The sequence below is a fragment of the Nesoenas mayeri genome, assembly GCF_963082525.1.
Source record: "Nesoenas mayeri genome assembly, chromosome: 33".
NCBI classification, from domain to species: domain Eukaryota; kingdom Metazoa; phylum Chordata; class Aves; order Columbiformes; family Columbidae; genus Nesoenas; species Nesoenas mayeri.
The window spans coordinates 482,211-496,318 of record NC_137573.1 but is presented as its reverse complement, the minus strand read 5'-3'; the positions used below and the strand labels follow the sequence as shown (position 1 = coordinate 496,318).

The 14,108-nt window shown below is 59.4% G+C and overlaps 1 protein-coding gene across 1 annotated transcript in view; it reads right to left on the bottom strand.

Moving 5' to 3' along the window:
• The window catches only part of PPP2R1A (protein phosphatase 2 scaffold subunit Aalpha), a 16,471-nt gene extending 3,034 nt beyond the window's left edge, over window positions 1-13,437 (bottom strand). Inside the window, exons 1-11 of the mRNA XM_080361543.1 lie at window positions 13,072-13,437; window positions 11,263-11,353; window positions 10,912-11,012; window positions 9,472-9,704; window positions 8,231-8,378; window positions 7,165-7,320; window positions 6,049-6,163; window positions 5,293-5,363; window positions 3,517-3,651; window positions 2,006-2,179; window positions 163-223 (exon numbers count right to left, since the gene is read on the bottom strand). Of these exons, the coding sequence (XP_080217669.1) occupies window positions 163-223; window positions 2,006-2,179; window positions 3,517-3,651; window positions 5,293-5,363; window positions 6,049-6,163; window positions 7,165-7,320; window positions 8,231-8,378; window positions 9,472-9,704; window positions 10,912-11,012; window positions 11,263-11,353; window positions 13,072-13,149 (1,363 nt within the window). The 5' untranslated portion in view covers window positions 13,150-13,437. The remainder of the gene's footprint in view (window positions 1-162; window positions 224-2,005; window positions 2,180-3,516; window positions 3,652-5,292; window positions 5,364-6,048; window positions 6,164-7,164; window positions 7,321-8,230; window positions 8,379-9,471; window positions 9,705-10,911; window positions 11,013-11,262; window positions 11,354-13,071) is intronic.
• Window positions 13,438-14,108: the final 671 nt, after the last annotated feature.

Below are 14,108 nucleotides of genomic sequence, written 5' to 3'. Positions count from 1 at the left end.
CTCCCAGTAACATGCTCGGGAGGGACCCAGGAGTTCGGAAGGGGACCCAGGAGTTCGGGGAGGGGACCCAGGCGTCCGGGGAGGGGACCCAGGCGTCCGGGAGGGACCCAGGAGTTCGAGGGGACCCAGGCGTCCGGGAGGGACCCAGGCGTCCGGGCTCACCGTGATCCACCAGCCAGGCCATACAGAGCGAGTTCAGTTTCTCATCGAAAAACTCCACACCCTGGGGGGTAAAACCAGTATGAACCAGTATGAACCAGTACGAACCAGTATGGACCAGTAAGTGCCCAAGAGGGAGCAGCGGCCCCTCCCAGTCCTTCCCAGTCCTTCCCAGTATGGGTTAACGCTCCCAGTTGATCCCAGTCTATCCCAATTCCCTCCCAGTCTATCCCAGTGTGTCTCAGTCTCTTCCCAGTGCCCCCCAGTTTATCCCAGTACCCTCCCAGTGCCCCCATACTGCCCCATATCACCCTCCCAGTGCCTCCCAGTCCATCCCAGTGCCCCCATAACAACCCCTATCAGTCTCCCAGTGCCCCCATACTGCCCCATATCACCCTCCCAGTGCCTCCCAGTCCATCCCAGTGCCTCCCAGTGCCCCCATAACAACCCCTATCAGTCTCCCAGTGCCCCCATACTGCCCCATATCATCCTCCCAGTGCCTCCCAGTCCATCCCAGTGCCTCCCAGTCCATCCCAGTGCCCCCATAACAACCCCTATCAGTCTCCCAGTGCCCCCATACTGCCCCATATCACCCTCCCAGTGCCTCCCAGTCCATCCCAGTCCATCCCAGTGCCCTCCCAGTACCCCCATAACAACCCCTATCAGTCTCCCAGTGCCCCCATACTGCCCCGTATCACCCTCCCAGTGCCTCCCAGTCCATCCCAGTGCCCCCCAGTGCCCCCATACTGCCCCATATCACCCTCCCAGTGCCCCCCAGTCCATCCCAGTGCCTCCCAGTGCCCCCATAACAACCCCTATCACCCTCCCAGTGCCTCCCAGTCCATCCAAGTGCCTCCCAGTGCCCCCATACTGCCCTGTATCACCCTCCCAGTGCCCCCCAGTCCATCCCAGTGCCTCCCAGTGCCCCCATACTGCCCCATATCACCCTCCCAGTGCCCCCATACTGCCCCATATCACCCTCCCAGTGCCTCCCAGTCCATCCCAGTGCCCTCCCAGTACCCCCATAACAACCCTTATCAGTCTCCCAGTGCCTCCCAGTCCATCCCAGTGCCTCCTAGTTCATCCCAGTGCCTTCCAGTTCATCCCAGTGCCCCCATACTGCCCCGTATCACCCTCCCAGTGCCTCCCAGTCCATCCCAGTGCCTCCCAGTGCCCCCATACTGCCCCATATCATCCTCCCAGTGCCTCCCAGTCCATCCCAGTGCCCCCATAACAACCCCTATCAGTCTCCCAGTGCCTCCCAGTGCCCCCCAGTGCCCCCATACTGCCCCATATCACCCTCCCAGTGCCCCCCAGTCCATCCCAGTGCCTCCCAGTGCCCCCATAACAACCCGTATCACCCTCCCAGTGCCTCCCAGTCCATCCCAGTCCCTCCCAGTGCCCCCATAACAACCCGTATCACCCTCCCAGTGCCTCCCAGTCCATCCAGTCCCTCCCAGTGCCCCCATAACAACCCGTATCACCCTCCCAGTGCCTCCCAGTCCATCCCAGTGCCTCCTAGTTCATCCCAGTGCCTCCCAGTTCATCCCAGTGCCCCCATACTGCCCCATACCACCCTCCCAGTGCCTCCCAGTCCATCCCAGTGCCTCCTAGTTCATCCCAGTCCATCCCAGTGCCCTCCCAGTGCCCCCATACTGCCCCGTATCACCCACCCAGTGCCTCCCAGTCCATCCCAGTGCCTCCCAGTGCCCCCATACTGCCCCATATCATCCTCCCAGTGCCTCCCAGTGCCCCCATAACAACCCGTATCACCCTCCCAGTGCCCCCCAGTCCATCCCAGTGCCTCCCAGTGCCTCCCAGTGCCTCCCAGTGCCCCCAGCCTCACCAGCTGCCCGGCCAGCAGCGGCATGTACTCGATGATGGCCAAGCGCACGCGCCACTTGGCGTCCTCGGCCAGCTCCACGATGGCCGGGAGCAGCGACTGCGAGAGCTGCCGGATGCCGATCACCTCGTTCACGCAGTCCAGGTTGGAGATGATGTTCAGACGGACCTCGGGACACTGCGGACAGACGGACAGCGCGGGGGTGTCGGGGGGGCGCCGGGGAGGCAGCCATGGGGGGTAATGGGGGGGTAATGGGGGGGTAATGGGGGGTAATGGGGGGTAATGGGGGGTAATGGGGGGAAACTGGTGGGTACTGGGGGATAAGGGGGGGATAAGGGGGGGATAAGGGGGGGATAAGGGGGGGATAAGGGGGGACTGGGGGATAATGGGGGGAAACTGGGGGTAATGGGGGGTACTGGGGGGAAACTGGGGGGTAATGGGGGGAAACTCGGGGGGAAACTGGGGGGTAATGCGGGGTAATGGGGGGTAATGGGGGGAAACTGGGGGCTAATGGGGGACAATGGGGGGACAATGGGGGGACAATGGGGGGACAATGGGGGGACAATGGGGGGATAATGGGGGGATAATGGGGGGATAATGGGGGATAATGGGGGGATACTGGGGGGGATACTGGGGGGGATACTGGGGGGGATACTGGGGGGATACTGGGGGGGATACTGGGGGGGATAATGGGGGGATAATGGGGGGATAATGGGGGGATAATGGGGGGATAATGGGGGGATAATGGGGGAAACTGAGGGGTAATGGGGGGAAACTGGGGGGTAATGGGGGGGTAATGGGGGGATAATGGGGGATAATGGGGGATAATGGGGGATAATGGGGGGAAACTGGGGAGTAATGGGGGAAACTGGGGGGTAATGGGGGGATAATGGGGGGATAATGGGGGGTAATGGGGGGTAATGGGGGGTAATGGGGGGTAATGGGGGGTAATGGGGGGTAATGGGGGATAATGGGGGGAAACTGGGGAGTAATGGGAGGAAACTGGGAGTAATGGGGGGATAATGGGGGATAATAGGGGAAACTGGGGAGTAATGGGGGGAAACTGGGGGAAACTGGGGGGTACTGGAGGGAAACTGGGGGGTAATGGGGGGGATACTGGGGGGGATACTGGGGGGGATACTGGGGGGGATACTGGGGGGGATACTGGGGGGGAAACGGGGGGAAACGGGGGGAAACGGGGGGGAAACGAGGGGGAAACGAGGGGGTACTGGGGGGTACTGGGGGGTACTGGGGGGTACTGGGTCCCCAAGTGTCTCTAAAGCACCCCCAAATTAGTCCTAAAATGTCCCCAAAGTGTCCCCAAATGTCACCAGAGTCTCCCAGTGTCCCCAAATAGTCTCCAAGTGTCCCCAAAGTGTCTCCCAAAGTGTCCCCAGGGTGCCCCAGAACCCCCCATAGTGTCCCCAAAGTGTCTCCAAATGCCCCCAAAGTGTCTCCAAACGTCCCTAAACTGTCCCTAAGGTGTCCCCAGAGTGTCCCCAAAGTGTCCCCACCTCGTCCTTGAGCTGCGCGAGGAACAGGGGCAGCAGATGCTCCACCGTGTTGTCCTTGCCCAGGATTGGGGACAATCCCATGATGACCGAGGCCAGAGCGGATTTGACATGTTGGTTGGCGTCAGAAACCAGTTCCTGGGGACATGGGGACGTTGGGGACATGAGGACAGACAGGGGGACATGGGGACATTGGGGACAGACAGAGGGACATGGGGATATGGGGACATTGGGGACATGGGGACATTGGGGACACGGGGGGATGTGGGGACGTGGGGACATTGGGGACAGACAAGGGGACATTGGGGACAGACAAGGGGACATTGGGGACATGGGGACATTGGGGACAGACAAGGGGACATGGGGGACAGACAAGGGGACATAGGGATATAGGGACATTGGGGACAGACAAGGGGACATTTGGGACATGGGGACATGGGGGACAGACAAGGGGACATGGGGGACAGACAAGGGGACATAGGGATATGGGGACATTGGGGACAGACAAGGGGACATTTGGGACATGGGGACATTGGAGACAGACAAGGGGACATGGGGGACAGACAAGGGGACATAGGGATATGGGGACATTGGGGACATGGGGGGATATGGGGACATGGGACATTGGGGGATGTGGGGACATGAGGACATTGGGGACAGACAAGGGGACATTGGGGACAGACAAGGGGACACTGGGGACAGACAAGGGGACAGACAGAGGGACATGGGGATATAGGAACATTGAGGACATGGGGGGATATGGGGATGTGGGACATTGGGGGATGTAGGGACATGAGGACATTGGGGACAGCCAGGGGGACATTGGGGACAGACAGAGGGACATGGGGATATGGGGACATTGGGGACATGGGGACATTGGGGACACGGGGGGATATGGGGACATGGGACATTGGGGGATGTGGGGACATGGGACATTGGGGGATGTGGGGACATGGGACATTGGGGACAGACAGGGGGACACTGGGGACATGGGGGACAGACAGAGGGACATGGGGATATGGGGACATTGGGGACATGGGGACATTCGGGACAAACAAGGGGACATTGGGAACATGGGGGGATATGGGGACATGGGACATTGGGGGATGTGAGGACATGGGGACAATGGGGACAGACAGGGGGACATTGGGGACATTGGGGACAGACAGAGGGACATGGGGATATGGGGACATTGGGGACATGGGGACATTGAGGACATTGGGACATTGGGGACACGGGGGGATATGGGGACATGGGACATTGGGGGATGTGGGGACATGGGGACAATGGGGACAGACAGGGGGACACTGGGGACATGGGGGACAGACAGAGGGACATGGGGATATGGGGACATTGGGGACATGGGGACATTCGGGACAAACAAGGGGACATTGGGAACATGGGGGGATATGGGGACATGGGACATTGGGGGATGTGGGGACATGGGGACAATGGGGACAGACAGGGGGACATTGGGGACATTGGGGACAGACAGAGGGACATGGGGATATGGGGGGATATGGGGACATGGGTCATTGGGGGATATGGGGACATTTGGGATGCGGGGACATGATGGAGATATGGGGGGACATGGGGGGGACATTGGGGTGTATTGGGGGACATTGGGGTATATTGAGGGATGTGGAGGGGACATTGGGGACATAGAAACATGGGGACAAAAGGACAGGGAGACATTGGGGGGGCATGAGGGTGTCAGGATGTCCCTTTCTCCCCCCGCCATGTCCCCAAGTGTCCCCACGGTGTCCGCAATGTCCCCACCTTGATGCAGGGCAGGATCTGGCCCATGATCACGGCCTCGCGACAGTCGGGTGACAAATTCTCGCAGAACTCTGGGGACAAAGTGACAAAGTGACAACAGGTTGGGGACAATGGCCCTTGGGGACACATTGAGCTTTGTCCCCCACCCCCAACCCCCAGATTTGGGGCCCAAACTGAGCGGATTTGGCTCCAAAAACTGGTGGTTTGGTGATGGGGATGCAGGGAGGGACCCAGGCGTCCGGGGGGGGAACCCAGGAGTGCTCCAAGGGACCCAGGAGTTTGGGAGGGACCCAGGAGTGCGAGAGGGGACCCAGGAGTTCGGGAGAGGGACCCAGGAGTTCGGGAGAGGGACCCAGGAGTGCGGGAGAGGGACCTAAATAGGGGACCCAAGCATCTGGGGTGGACCCAGGAGTTTAGGAGGGACCCAGGAGTGCCCGACGGACGCACGAGTTCAGGAGAGAACCCAGGAGTTCGGGAGGGACCCAGGAGTTCGGGAAGGATCCAGGAGCTGGGGGCGGAACCAAAAAGTTGGGGGCGGAACCAAAGTTCGGGGTCACGGGGGCAGAGGAGAGGACGTTTAGAGGTTGCACCGAGGCACCCAGGGGGACCGGAAATGATGTTACACCGAGGCAAATGGGACCGGAAACGGGCGGTTTGAGGCTCTAGGGGGATTTTTTTGGTGGGGGGTTGGGAGGGACCCAGGAGTTCGGGAGGGGACCCAGGAGTTCGAGAGGGACCCAGGCGTCCTGCACTGACCTTTGACCTTGTGTGAGGCGGCTGCCCGCACCTCGGCCTCACAATCCTTCATCAGACTCTGGAAAGCGCCGACCAGGTCGGATTTGGTGATTTCGGGGCCAACGGCGCGTTGGAGCTGGGGGTCAAAGGTCACGGGGGTGTCCCCAAAGTGTCCCCAAGGGTCACCCGGGGTCACCCCCCCAAAAAACCCCGCGAAAATCGCACTAAAATGGCCCGAAATAGCCCCAAAAAGGCCCCAAATGGCTCCGCAACCCATCCCAAAGCAGCTCTGAATGTCCCTAAATGTCCTTAAATGTCCCTAAAATGTCACTAAATGTCCCCAAAGTGCCTCTAATTGGCCCCAAATGTCCTTAAGTGGCCCCAAACTGGGCAAAAATGGCCCCAAAAAACCCCCAAAGTGGCCCCAAAATGGTCCCAAACTGTCCCCAAATGTCCTTTAATGGCCCCAAATGTGTCCCCCAAAATGTCCCCAAACATCCATATATGTCCCCAAAGTGTCTCCTCAGTGTCTCCCAGTGTCCCCAAATGTCCCCAGAATGTCTCAAACTGTCCCCAAAGGGTCTTTAGTGTCCCCTCAGTGTCAACAAATGTCCCCAAAGCAGCCAAAAATGGCCCCAAAACTGCCCCAAACTGACCCCAAAAAGTCCCTGAACTGCCCCCGAAATGTCCCCAAATTGTTCCCTAAGTGTCCCCAAATGTCCTTTAATGTCCCAAATGTGTCCCCAAACGTCCCCACAATGTCCCAAAGTCGCCCAAATCCTCCTTAAAACATCCCCAAACGCCTTTTAATGTCACCAACGTGTTCCCAAAATGTCCCTTAACTGTCTCCAAACACCCCAAAATGTCCTTTAGTGTTCCCAAAATGTCCTTTAGTGTCCCCAAAATGTCCCGAAATGTCCCTAAACTGCCTCCAAACGCCCCAAAATGTCTCAAAATGTCCTATAATGGCCCCAGAGTGTCCCCAAATGCGTCCCCAACCATCCTCACAATGTCCCCAGGGTGTCTCCAAGTCTCCCTAAACTGCCTCCAAATGCCCCAAAGTGTCCCCAAATGTCCCCAAAGTGGCCCAAACACCCCCCAAAAAGTGTCCCCGAAGTGTCCCCAAAGTGTCCCCACCTCGGTGAACTTGTCGGCCACCATGTAGCGCACCCTCCAGGATTTGTCCTCGGCCGCCTGGCGCAGCGTCGGCATCACCAGCGGCTCCAGCTCCTCCTGCGGCAGCAGCTGCGCGATGCTCACGCACGCCTCCACCGCCAGGAGGCGCACCGAGTCCTGCGGGGGACCCAGGAGTTCGGGGAGGGACCCAGGAGTTCGGGGGGGTGGGAGGGGATCAAAAAGTTGGGGGCGGAACCAAAAAGTTGGGGGCGGAACCAAAGTGCAGGGTCGTGGGAGCAGTGGGGGGGAGGCTTAGAGGGGGCACCGAGGTGGCTGGGGGGACCGGAAGTGGTATTGCACCGAGGCAACGGGGGGGGGCAGGCGGGTTGGGGCTCCCAAGGGGATTTTTTTTTGGGGGGGGGGGGTGCTGCAGGGGGACCCAGGAGTTCAGGAGGGACCCAGGAGTTCGGGAGGGAGCCAGGAGTTCGGGGAGGGAGCCAGGAGTTCGGGGAGGGAGCCAGGAGTTCGGGGAGGGAGCCAGGAGTGCAGGGAGGAACCCAGGAGCTCAGGGAGGGACCCAGGAGTGCCCCAATGGACCCAGGCATCTGGGAGGGGACCCAGCAGATCAGGAGGGATCCAGGCGTTCGGGAGGGACCCAGGAGCTTGAGAGGGGACCCAGGCTTTTGAGAAGGGACCCAGGAGTCCGGGGGGGACCCAGGAGTTCAAGGGGGGACCCAGGTGTCTGGGAGGGGACCCAGGAGATCAGGAGGGACCCAGGAGTCCAAGTGATAGGGATGGAACCCAGGACTTTGTGGGGAACCCAGGACTTTGTGGGGAACCCAGGAATTCGGGAGGGACCCAGGAGTTCAAGGGGGGGGACCCAGGAGTTCAAGGGGGGGGACCCAGGAGATCAGGAGGGACCCAGGCGTTCGGGAGGGACCCAGGAGTCCGGGGAGGGGACCCAGTAGATCAGGAGGGACCCAGGCGTTCAAGGGAGGACCCAGGTGTCTGGGAGGGGACCCAGGAGATCAGGAGGGACCCAGGCATCCGGGGGAAGGGGGAACCCAGGCGTCCGGGCCCCGCCCACCTGCTCGTCGGCCGCCAGGCTGCTGAACATGGGGATGATCTCGCTCTTGACGTGCTCCAGCTCCAGCACTTTGGCGAACTCGCCCAGTTTCGAGGCGGCGGCGCGGCGAACCATGGGGGTGTCATCCGAGCAGAGGTTGCGGAAGTACCTGGGGACATCACGGGGACATCGTGGGGACACTTTGGGGACACCCTGGGGTCACCACAACCCCCTCATGAACCAATGAGAAGAGCAAGAACCCAATGGGAAGACCCTGTGGTCAACGCGAGCCAACCCAACACTGACCTGGGGACATTAAGGTTGGGTTTAGGACACAATGGTTGACTTGGGGACACTGTGGTTGACTTGGGGACACTCTATGGGGTCACCACAACCCCCTCATGAACCAATGAGAAGAGCAAGAACCCAACGAGAAGACCCTGTGGTCAACGCGAGCCAACCCAACATTGACCTGGGGACATTAAGGTTGGGTTTAGGACACAATGGTTGACTTGGGGACACTGTGGTTGACTTGGGGACACTCTATGGGGTCACCACAACCCCCTCATGAACCAATGAGAAGAGCAAGAAGCCAACGAGAAGACCCTGTGGTCAACGCGAGCCAACCCAACATTGACTTGGGGACATCAAGGTTGGGTTGGGGACACAACGGTTGACTTGGGGACACCATGGTTGGGTTGGGGACACCATGGAGAGCTTGGGGACCTACCATGGGGTCACCACAACCACCTCATAACCCAATGAGAAGCCCAAGAACCCAACGTGAAGACCCTGTGGTCAACACAACCCAACTCAACGTTGACTTGAGGCCATCAAGGTTGACTTGGTGACATCAAGGTTGACTTGGGGACATCCAGGTTGACTTGGGGACACTCTATGGGGCCATCACAACCACCTCAAAACCCAATGAGAAGCCCAAGAACCCAACGGGAAGACCCTGTGGTCAACACAACCCAACTCAACGTTGACTTGAGACCATCAAGGTTGACTTGGGGACATCAAGGTTGACTTGGGGACACCATAGAAATTTTGGGGACATGCCATGGGGCCACCACAACCATCTTATGAACCAATGAAAAGACCAAGGACCCAACGGGAAGACCCTGTGGTCAACACAACCCAACTCAACGTTGACTTTAGACCACCAAGGTTGACTTGGGGACACTGTGGTTGGGTCGGAGCCACCATGGTTGACTTGGGGACACCAATGAGGACTCGGGGACACGGGGGACGTCACTCACTGTCGCAGCTCAGCCTTGACGGGGCTGGAGACGCGGGGGTAGCAGACGCTGAAGAGCCCGCAGGCCGAGGTGCGCGACGTGAACCAATCGCCGCCCGCCAGGCGCTTCACCAGGGGGACAAAGTGACCTTCCAGGTCGGGGGGTGAGTGCTCGTGGGACACGGCGCGTAGAGACTCCACCGCCTTGTCTCGCACCACCGTCTCCTCCACCGTGGCCAAGCTCTCCAGGGGGGGCTGCGGGGAGGGACAATGGGGGCGGATGTGGCGTCAAATGGCACCAAGGGCCACCAAAAGCAACCTGACATCCACCAAATGCAGCACGAGATCCAACTGACCCAAGCCAAGATCAACCAACCCAACGTCAACCAACCCAACCCAACGTCAACCAACCCAACCCAAGATTGACCAACCCAACCCAACATCGACCAACCCAACGTCAACCAGCCCAACTCAACGTCAACCAGCCCAACCCAACGTCAACCAGCCCAACCCAACGTCAACCAGCCCAACCCAACGTCAACCAGCCCAAGGTCAACCAATCCAAACCAAGATCGACCAGCCCAATCCAAGATCAACTAACCCAACCCAAGATCGACCAACCCAACCCAAGATCAACCAACCCAAGGTCAACCAGCCCACCCAAGGTCAACCAACCCAACCCAAGATCGACCAACCCAACCTAACATCAACCAACCCAAGATCAACCAACCCAACCCAAGATCAACCAACCCAACGTCAACCAGCCCAACCCAACGTCAGCCAACCCAACGTCAACCAACCCAACCCAACGTCAACCAACCCAACCCAACGTCAACCAACCCAACCCAACGTCAACCAACCCAACCCAATGTCAACCAACCCAACGTCAACCAACCCAACCCAATGTCAACCAGCCCAACGTCAACCAACCCAACCCAATGTCAACCAGCCCAACCCAACGTCAACCACCCCAACCCAACGTCAACCACCCCAACCCAACGTCAACCACCCCAACATCAACCACCCCAACCCAATGTCAACCAGCCCAATCCAACGTCAACCACCCCAACGTCAACCACCCCAACGTCAACCAGCCCAACGTCAACCAGCCCAACGTCAACCAGCCCAACGTCAACCAGCCCAACGTCCCCTGTGAAGACCCCAATGTCACTTTGAGGACCCCAATGTCCCCCCCAATGGTCACGGGGTCCCCAAGGGGTCACCCCAACAAGGTGACACGCCCTGTGACATCATTAATGTCCCCAAGACCCACCCAACCCAACCCAACGTCAACCAACCCAATCCAACGTCAACCAGCCCAAACCAACGTCAACCAACCCAACCCAACGTCCCCCATGAAGACCCCAACGTCACTTTGAGGACCTCCTAGTGCTCCCAGTGCCCTCCCAGTGCTCCCAGTGCCCCCCACCCCCCTCCCAGTCCTCCCAGTTCCCCCCAGTACCAGCAAACAGTGGACGAACTCGGGTCCCCCCACCAGCGCCGTGAAGGTCCCCAGTTGTTCAGCCAGCGCCAGCAGCACCTCGTCCTCATCGTAGATGGTGTCTGGGACAATGGGAGGACATTTGGGTCACCCGTCACCCCCTTAAACCCCATCCACCTCCCTAAACCCCGCCCACTCCCTTTAAACCCCACCCACCCCCTTTAAACCCCATTGAAGTGGTTGGATTGGAAGAGGCGGGGGTGTTGGTTTAAGGGAGTGGGGTTGGGGTTGGGGGCGTGGCTTATGAACTTGACCCCGCCCACCTGACCCATAGGACCCCCCCGGAGGATTTAGGGCCCTCCCATTGGCTACCAGTGAGGAAGGGGAGGAGCTCGCTGCGCGTGCGCTCAACGCCCAGGGCCAGCGCGATGGTCGAGAGCTTCTTGATGCTGTTGAGACGGAGCTGGAGGGGGGGAAATGGGTCAGGAATTGCCCCCCCGGGGGGATAAATACCCTGGATGGGGGGGGGATACACCCCTGGGGGGGCAGATTATATAGAAGGGGAATAAAGAGCTTTTGGGGGGGGATAAATCGTATAAAAGGGGGATAAACCATATATATGGTGAATAAACCACATGGGGGGGAATAAACCACATCTGGGGGGGAATAAACCACATCTGGGGGGGAATAAACCACATCTGGGGGGGAATAAACCACATCTGGGGGGGAATAAACCACATCTGGGGGGGAATAAACCACATCTGGGGGGGAATAAAGACCCTTTTGGGGGGAATAAACCACATATAGGGGGAATAAACCACATATAGGGAGAATAAATCACATATAAGAGGAATAAAGACCCTTTGGGGTGAATAAACAACATTTAAGGGGAATAAACCACATCTGGGGGATAAATCACATATAGGGGGAATAAATCACATATAGGGGGAATAAATTACATATAGGGGGAACAAACCACATATAGGGGGAACAAACCACATATAGGGGGAACAAACCACATATAGGAGGGTGGGGAATAAATCACATATAAGGGGAATAAACCAGATATAAGGGGAATAAAGAGCCTTTTGGGGACAATAAACCACATTTAAGGGGAATAAACCACATATAGGGGGAATAAATCACATATAAGGGGAATAAAGACCCTTTGGGGGGAATAAACCACATATAGGAGGAATAAACCACATATAGGGGGAACAAACCACTTCGGGGGGGCGGGGAATAAATCACATATAAGTGGAATAAACCAGATATAAGGGGATTAAAGACTCTCTGGGGGGGAATAAACTACATATAGGGGGAATAAAGACCCTCTGAGGGGCAATAAACCAACCTGGGGGGGGGAAATAAAGAGCCTTTGGGGGCAAATAAAGATCCTATGCGGGCAAATAATGAACCTATGGGGGTAAATAGACCCTATGGGGGTAAATAATGATCCTATGGGGGTAAATAATGATCCTATGGGGGTAAATAGAGACCCTATGGGGTAAGTAAATATCATATGGGGCAAGTAAGGACCCTATGGGGGTAAATAGAGACTTTATGGGGCAAATAAAGATCTTATGGGGGCAAATAAAGACCCTCCTGTGGCAGAAACCCGCCCCCCTCCCGCCTGAGCCAATGAGGAGCCTCGTCTCATGGCGCCGCAGCGCCGCCGCAGTAGAGACGAGCCTCCCCATTGGCTGCGCGCACCCTCCGCTCCGCCCACGCCGCCCGCCGGCCAATGGCGGCCGCCGCCGGCTCGTTCTCCCGCTCCCATTGGTCGGCAGCGGGAGAGACGCGCGGCCCCGCCGGCAGGAGGCGCCGCGGAGCCTGGGGAGGGGGGGCAATTCCCCCTTCGGCGCGTCCTGACCAATCAGGAGCCCCCAAACAGAATCATGCAAGGCCCGCCAACCAATCAGCTTGCGCCTCTCATCCCCACCACCACCGCGAGGGTCGGGGATAAGGACTCCCCTCAGAAATATGTAACGCCGCTCCCCATTGGCCCGCGCCTCAGGGGGGGCAGCCGCCTCAGCCAACCACAGCGGCCGTTTCATAGCGCGCCGCCGCCATTATGGCAGCGCCGGGCGGCGGCGGCGGCGCCCGGAGGGTCCAGAGCGAAGCCGGGGACCCAAAACCGGGCCCCGGGGGAAGCGGAACCGAGGGGCCGCTCGCCGGTACCTGCACGTCCTCGTTGCGCAGCTCGTCGATGAGGACGGCGATGGGATAGAGCGAATCGTCCCCGTCCGCCGCCGCCATCTTGTCCGCCCGCTGCCGCCGCCCCGGCTCCGAGGGGCCGTACGGGGCCGCCCGCGCCGCCCTTGCAGGGCCTCCAGAGCGCTGATTGGCTGGCGCCCCTCCAGCGCCCGCCCCTTGCCTCTCGCTATTGGTTAGAGGGTGGGGAAGCCACGCCCGCTCGCCGCTGGCCGCGCCCCCCCTGCGGACGCTCGGCCGCCGCCCCGCCTCGGCTGCTGATTGGGCGGCGCGGTTGATTGACGGGTGAGGGGGCGTTGCTAGGCAACGCGGCGGGGGCGGGGCGTGGGAGAAACTGGGACAAAATGGGACAAATTGGGACAATCTGGGTCAAACTGGGACTCACTGGGGACAAACTGGGGTTGAACTGGGTCAAACTGGGACCAAACTGGCCCGTACTGGGTCCGTTTCCCATTAAAACCCAGTAAAAACTGGGGGCCAATGGGGCGTGGCCTCGCTAAGCCCCACCCCCTCCCGGCCCCGCCCACAGGGAGCAGCGGTGACGTCACGAGCAGCCACGCCTTTATTGGGGGAGGGGCGGGGAAGGCACTGGAACCAATTGGGACCAACTGGAACCAACTGGAAGGCACTGGGAGGGACCCAGGTGTCCGGGAGGGACCCAGGCGTCCGGGTGGAGGATCACGTGACTCCCGGATGCCTGGGTCCCTTGCAATAACTCGAAGCCTCAAGGTGATTTCTAGGCTCCCCGAACACCTGGGTCCCCAGAACTCCTGGGTCCCTTCTTGGCAACATGGACCCAGGCGTCCGGGAGGGACCCAGGCGTCCGGGTGGGTATCACATGACTCCCGGACGCCTGGGTCCCTTGCAATAACTCAAAGCCTTGATGCAATTTCTGGCTTCTTGGGGCACTCCTGGGTCCCCAGAACTCCTGGGTCCCCCAGAACGCCTGGGTCCCTTCTTGGGGATGTGGACCCAGGCATCCGGGAGGGGACCCAGGCGTCCGG